General features: G+C 50.7%; 1 protein-coding gene across 1 annotated transcript; it reads right to left on the reverse strand.

Moving 5' to 3' along the window:
- Positions 1-1,339: 1,339 nt before the first annotated feature.
- Positions 1,340-6,524, reverse strand: CYB5R1 (cytochrome b5 reductase 1). The gene is made up of 9 exons (XM_082703864.1): positions 6,436-6,524; positions 5,977-6,126; positions 5,782-5,854; positions 5,220-5,326; positions 4,850-4,979; positions 4,063-4,146; positions 3,057-3,142; positions 2,501-2,600; positions 1,340-2,160 (listed from the first exon to the last, which is right to left on the reverse strand). Exons 1-9 carry the CDS (start codon positions 6,448-6,450, stop codon positions 1,988-1,990), a joined length of 918 nt encoding a protein of 305 aa, XP_082559990.1. The 5' UTR covers positions 6,451-6,524; the 3' UTR covers positions 1,340-1,987.
- Between the last annotated feature and the right edge of the window lie 770 nt (positions 6,525-7,294).

Here is a 7,294-nt window from a genome sequence, read left to right on the forward strand (position 1 = left end):
GGGACACCTGGGTGTCTCAGTTCATTAAGCAGCTGCCTTTGGCTCAGGTCGTGATCCTGGGGTGCTGGGATAGAGTCCCACATCCGACTCCTGGCTCAGCAGAGAGCCTGCTTCTCCCTCCCACTCTGTCTGCTGCTCTCCCTGCTTGTACTCTCCGTCTCTGTTAAATGAAAAAATAAAATCTTTTAAAAAATGTTAGTTCTCTCTCCTACTCTGAATCTTTTCCCAACCCTTCCCATCTGCATCTTGTATCTCTATTATACTGTTAATCACACTGCACACTGTGTTATAATTGTTTATCACTTGTCTCTCTTACTGTAGACTGAGTTCTTTGAGGGTCTAAGACCAATCTTTGTCAGAATTGTATCCTCAGGAACTAGCACACTGCTTGGCTGGTGGCAGGTCCTTAATAAATGTTTCTATGTTGAGTGAATGAGGCAGAAACCCATATAAGACAAGGAATGGTGAGCTCTTGTGTGGGAAATTCTCTTTGTTGGGCTGCTTCACTATTTGAGCCTAACAATCAATGCAAGATCTTTGTTTTTGGAGGTGAGGTGAACAAGTGTGTCTCATGGGGCACAGTGGCCTACACATTCTAGTTGATCATGAAATGTTTGATGGCATGCTAGTAACAGCATTCACTAATGACTCCACTTTATGGAGGGGTGAATTCTGCGGGTCCCACAAGCCTTTCTCCTGGGGCCCCAGGGAAAGCAACACATATTCCATGCAGAGAAGCAATGTTGACCTTCCTCCTGGGATTGATTCATTGTTCTGTCCCACTGAGACTAACAAAGAAGATCTGAGGAAGCTGCCCCGGTCCAACCCTGGGAGAAGGGCAGTCAGGATAGATGGGCCTGGGGGAGGCCAACTCTCTCCAGGCACCAACAAGTCTATCTGGGGCTGGTGATATCAGGTTACTATTTAAAGGAGAAAGTGTCTCTTCCAAATAGAAAGACAATACTTTAGTTTGCTTGCCAGGTACCCTAAAATAGAAGTATAGTGAAGGGGAAGGGTGGGCCAAGAGAAGGCAGCGAAAGAGTGGCCAAACCAAGGGACCACTGTGATCATACCTGGGTTCAAAAAGCATCCCCTCTAACTTGTGTTCTCCTCCCCCACCCATAAAAGCCTCTAGGGAGAAGCCAATCTTCTGGCTCTGCTGAGGCAGCTGTTTGTTAAGTGATCCCTGAGTTGGTGGCCGGTCAGATTTCAGCACATGGCTCTACTGCTCAAAGGTTCTCTGGAAGGCCTGGGAGAAATTCTGTGCTGGGAAAGTCTTCCTCCCAGGATTCCCAGGCGTGAAAAGCCTTAGAAACAAGGACTCCAAACACAACAACCCTTTAGGTATAACACAGGGGCCTGAGCCCCATTTATTTGCATAGCCAGAGGTTTCTGCCATAAGCGGCTGCCTTAGACTGTGGGTAGCCATCTCCTTCCAGCCTGGGCAGGGGCAGGGAGAGACAGACACACACATATATTATTTCAGATTCCCTTTTCTGAGGTCTAAAGAAATCATTTCCTCCTTTCCTGCAATTGCTATGAGACTATGTAAGGCCACTCAATTTGCACTCACACATGCAGAATCTGCTTGGGTTCAGCACCAAATATTAAGTAAAACCCATGACACAGATTGTTCCTTTCATCACAGACACCCAGTGTGATGCTATCAAGGAACTAGCTAGTCTTGGGACGAATGCACATGCTTCCTTCTTTCTGACCCGTGGAAGAAACTGCTCTGTGGGCCTGACCTGGACCTTCTATTACAGGGAGATCTGGGGGGCCTTCCAGGGAACTACTCAGCCCTGGCCTTCCTCCATGGCTACAAGGATGTTGTCCCTGCAGGTAGCATCCAGATTTCTGTTGCAGAGTAAGACAAGAAGGCTGATACTGTCAAAAAAGTAACCTGGGACTTAGAGCATTTGAGTACTGACTGAGGACAACTGCAGGGAACAGGACCAGGGAAACAGCACCATGGAGAGCAGGATGCTCAGTAGGTGAATCGCATCTTTTGGGAGTAGCCCAGTTTGTCCAGGTTGGGATGGCAGGCCAGTTGCACCATCGGGGGTGGCCCACAGAGCAGCAGAAGCACGTCGTCACCTGGGGCCGGCAGATGCTCCTGGATCATGTCCGCCGTCACAAAGCCCTTGCTGTAGGCCCAACCTGAAATACAAAGGCATGAAGAGGGCAGACACTACAGACTCAGGCTGGCAAGGGGGTCGGGGGCCATAGGGTGGGGAGGGGTGAGTCCTGGGTAAAGCCTCTTGAGAAGGGATCAAGTTGTAGCAGTAGCTAGGTGGGTATACCCAGTCTGCTTCAGGTTCATAGTCATCCCTGCCACTACCCCCCGGAAACAGGAACCAGAAGGAAAGAGCTCAGCAGAGGCACTAAGTCTGTGCCCTCACACTTGGGAGTTTGGTGATGTCAGGCAGGGTTGGTTTAACTGAAATCCCCAGGGGGAGAAGGCCCTGATTTGGAGGATGTCCAGAAATGGGGCAGGTACCTTCTGGGGGGTGATCTAGGGTAAACCACAGCTTAAAGCGATTGGGATATCGGGCCTGCAGCTCCTCCAGGTCCTCCCGCAAGATTATGTCCTTTTCAGTCTGAAAGGGGAAGCCAAGACTTTAGGAACCTCCTTAGGTGTGTGTGAAAGAAGTTCTTTGCTATAACAACTTTCCAACCAGGATGAAAACAAAAAGCTGAAGTTATAAGGAAGAAGCAAGGCGTTTAGAGAGGTAGCATGTGGGGAAGAAGAGGGGAGTAGCTCTCACTTACACAGGAATAAAAATGGAATATTTAACAAAGGAAATTCAAGAAGCAGCTTTCTACACTTAGAACTAGGTTCTTTGTACGTTTTCTTTTCATTTTCCCTTGGTGGCCAGGAGTTTGGCTCAGTGCTTTGTCCTCCTTGTGGCAGGAGAGGGCCCTCTCCCTTGAAGGGGGCGGGGGGCCCTTGGGCAGAGGCCACAATTGGCACTGGACCAGCTGTGCCTGCCTGGGTCACACCTCTCAGCCTCTACCACAACTTAGAAGACTGAGGCCTGACAAAGTAAACCAACCTGGTTGGCAAAAAGCAGACAGCATTGGGTTGGATCATCAGGGTCTTTCAGGATGGCCCGGATCAGCTGTAGCATGGGGGTGATTCCTGCCGACAGAGAGCCCATGTTGAGATGAGATGGCCGCAGCCCCTCCCCTGTCCCCACGCCTTAGCTGATCAACCTTTCATTTTCATTCTACTCCTTCACCACTCTGCTCCGTCTTCCTTTAGTACCTGAATCCTCTGTCTTGCTGTGTGTCCTGCAGCACTGACCTTCCAGGGAAGACATGCCCTTGACCCCACACTCAACTTTGTACCCGGTAGGTGAACTGTGGTCATGCTTGCTATTCACATAAGATTATACTGTTAAAATCCTACTAAGGAACCTATCTCAGACTCATCCTCTGAAAATCTATTAGAGGCTAGGACTCCAATGTCACAGATAACTATGAGTACCTACTGACTGATTCAATGATGAAGTTTCGGGAACACCAGGCTTGTGGATAGAGAGCATTTGCTTTGGAACTGGACAGAGCTAGATACTAATCCTGCCCTTGCCCATTATTATTTAGCCCTGTGGAGACCATTCGATCTCTCTGAACCTCCACTGTTCTCATCTGTAAGCGGGGAAGACTGGTACTTACTTCATAGATACACATATAAGGTGACTGGCATCATGTCTAATATTGAGAAATGTCCAGTGTTTGTTCATTTTCTTCCTTCTTGACTACCCTATTTCTAGCTGCTTCTCCATTCTCACCTAAAGATTATTAGATTCATTCAACTGGAGGTCTTGGGAGAGCCCAGATGATTTATTTCTCATTCTATTTGTTAACTATTATTATTATTATTATTTGCTTTCTGCCTGAATATGATTTTGTTTTTCTGATACTGGGGAGTTCCAGGCATTGCCAGGAACCCCCTGATTAACATCTTGGCTATGATTACCAAACCTTCTAAGAGTCACCTGGGTGTTATGGCAACAATTAACAATGGTGGGAGAGAACGGCCCCTCAAGTGACAGTCACCTGTTCCGCCGGCAATCATCCCCAGTTTCTTCACCACTTGGGGTTCTGGTGGAGACTTTTTGTTTGGCTGAATGCTAAAACTCCCTGAAAAGTCAAGTGAAAAGAGGGTGGAAGAAAAAAAGGCAATACCGGAAAATAAGAAAACAAACACAGAACTGAAAACATGTCCCAGGCCAGTTCAGCAGCTGCTACGAAATCGGATCCCACAGCTTGGGTGTGTGGAGGTTTGATCTGAGCAGCCCTGACAATAATATACTTGAGGGACAATGGGGTCAGGACTATCTGTCCTATATTATTAAGTCCCAGTCAGTTTAGGGCCACACAGAGAGTCATTAGCTGCTTCTGGCAGAGGGTCACTCCCTGGTGAGCGCGACAGGCATGGGGCCAGGTGGGAATCTGTTTTCCCAAGTGGCACAGAGCAGCTCTGGAGGCTTGCTAATGCACGAAGCTGTTCCCCTGGGCAGGGATGAAAAAAGCTATCTCCAGCTATCTGAACTGCTCAGCCCAAGAAGTGAATCTCCTGAGGGCAGGAAACAGAGATATGGGTTTGCTTTAGGCATCTCCACAGCAGTCATGGCTGGTGAATTCGAGTAGCTAGGGAACCAATCCCTGGAGCAAATGGAGCTGAGAAATATGCCTATCATATCAGTGCTGTGTTTAAAGGAAGGGTGGCTCTGGGCCTTCCCCATGGGCGCACATACACGCATGTGCATGGCCACACAGTGCCAAGACGACTACAGGCACTGGAGAAGTAGGAGACAGGCTTAGGGAGGAGAGAGGCCATTACCTTTTCCATTGTAAGTGAGCAACCCGCTTGGCCCTCGAAATTCCACCACATCCCCAATCTTCAGGCTATTCAGGTATTGAGACATCTTCCCTCCCTCAGGAAATTTGGGGTGCACACCTTTCATGTAGACCTGGTAAAAGAGGATGGAACATATTTTATATGGAATGTCACTGACTTCTGAGCCGCCCGCTGGAGGATCCTCCCTGAAGCTGGGGCAGGAATCACGCACGTGCTATCTTCCCCAGTCCACATACTTTTCATCATATGCCCAAAGGACACATGTCTCCTGCTATCAAACAACTCCCGAAAGTTTACAAATGCCAGAGAGAAAAGGATAAGGAGCTCCTGGGGCTCCTTCCCACCCCCTTACCTTGATGACAAGATCCACGTAGCCTTGGTCCTCGTCACTGGTGACAGGGGTGTATGGCCTGATGACCAGGCTGCCATCGATCCGTGCAGAGAGGTAGACATGTTTGCCTGGGGACCACGTGGGGAGCTACATAAAGGCTGCTTGTAGATGAGTGGCATTCCTTTTATCTTTCAAAATACTTAAGGAGTTTTGAGAGAATAAGGATGTTTTGCTTCCTAGCATGGTTCCAATGAGCTACCAGGCATGAGGTGACCCTTTGGGCCACCAGTTGTATCCCTCATAAGCCCCCCATTGGAGAAACTCATCAATTACTGCCAGGAAGGGCCGGTGAACTGAGGGTCTGGGCAGTGAGAAAAAAATTAGTGTTTGCTCAGAGGGAGGGATAAACAAATCCTGCAGGGAGGAGGAAGAACTGGTGTGTGAAGGATGTCCGGGGGCACAGAAGCCACACCCTGGAGTGGTCCAAGGGTCAGTGGTACCTGATGGATGCAGAGCTGGGTGGGGAACGGGAATTACCCTGTTAGGATACCAGGGAAAGGAGCCCACTCCACACTTTCCTTACCCACAGGCAGCCCCAGAATGTGGTGGGCGGTGGGCAGGGCAAAGCGGAATCTCTTGGTGTTGTGGCTCACAGTCTGGAGGGGATGCATGACACACAAGTTTCACCAGGCAGGTCTGGTGCTGCGAAGTCCCCCGGGGCATCCCAACCACAGTGGATAGTCCCCCCTCTACCCAGGCTCCTTCCTTCGCAACTTACCGTCTTGTCTAGAAGTCGCAGCAGGTACTTCTCATTGGGATCCAAAAGAGTGACCTTTGGCCGGCGGGACCTCCGAACCAAGTAGGAGCCCAGAGCCAGGCCCAGCAGAGTCAGCAGCCCCACCCCCAGGGAGGCCAGCAGGACTGGGCTCTGTGGGTAGAGGAGGCAGCGTGACCATCATGCTGGGGAAGAGCCGGGGAGTGGGTGATGACTGCCCCGTACGACCAGCCGCCCCAGGGATAGAGATCCCGAGCTCCAGCGCGGGAGCCTCTCAGGGCCAGAAGGGTAACCTTAGCAGGGTCCCGAGCCCGACTGTGCGGTACCGGGACCCCGGCATCCTGGGTTGGTGCAGCGCCCTATAGGGCGGGGCTGGCGGCGAGAGCCCCTGGTCCGGAGCAGAGTTCCCAGAACCAGATGGGGCGGAGCCCCCTGGTGCAGGGCAGCGAGCAAGGGTCTCACCGGCTGGACGCCCATTTCCGAGAACCGCGTCCTCCACAGCCAGGCCCGTGGACAGATCCCACAATGCGCCGCGGGGCGGGCAGGAGGCGGGGCCTGGTGAGGGCGGGGCCCGGTGGGGGCGGGGCGTTCGGGCTGGCGGAGTGGCTCGGCGCTTGACCACTTTGCTCCCAGACTCGGGGCCGCGGGGCATGGATTAATCCAAGATTTTTTTAAGACCGCAGCTCCATTCCTCCTTCTCCTCCCTAGCTTTCCGTCCCTGCCACTTAGATCTACTCTTCCCGAACAAGATGGGAGACCCGTCAAATGTAGAGCCACACCAAGGGTGGGGAGGATTGGAAAAACTGAGTCTGCGGAAACTAAACAGAAAGCTGTCTGGCATTGAGCCAGAGATGGGCCCACAGTTGAGAAAGAAAGGCTGAAATTAATTACCTTAGTTTTCCAACAGAATGAATTGCAACAGAATTGCACAGTCTGGTGGGGGTTCTTTCAGGAATGAACCGTGTGGCATTGCAACTTCATTTTCCGGTCCCCCTTGACTGGTTATGCTTATAAGCGCCAGGCCATCTGGGCCCCTCAGTAGCTTCCTTTGGGTCCAAATCCAGCTTGTCCTGATAGGGGTTCTCCTATCCTCAGGGTCAAAGTCTTGGGATTTGGAGGCTGACTGTACTGGATAAGAATCTTGCCTCTAGTACGTCCAGGCTCTGTGACCTTACTTAATTTCTCTGGGATTCCTTGTCTATAAATGGATATATACTACCATCTGTCTAGTCCATAAGGTTGTTGTGAGGCTTGAATAAGATATGTGCCTAGTGTACTACCTGTTAGAGCAAAATACTTGACAGATGTCAGCTGCTATCAT

Source organism: Mustela nivalis (assembly GCF_964662115.1).
Source record: "Mustela nivalis genome assembly, chromosome: 16".
Taxonomy (NCBI): Eukaryota; Metazoa; Chordata; class Mammalia; order Carnivora; family Mustelidae; genus Mustela; species Mustela nivalis.

What these genes read in the sequence shown, in the direction of transcription:
- CYB5R1 (XM_082703864.1), bottom strand. An exon ending in TGCGACTTCTAGACAAGACG is followed by an intron (nt 5,855 to 5,976) that starts GTAAGTTGCGAA and finishes CATCCCCTCCAG; the next exon opens with ACTGTGAGCCACAACACCAA. An exon ending in GATGATTGCCGGCGGAACAG is followed by an intron (nt 3,143 to 4,062) that starts GTGACTGTCACT and finishes CTCTGTCGGCAG; the next exon opens with GAATCACCCCCATGCTACAG.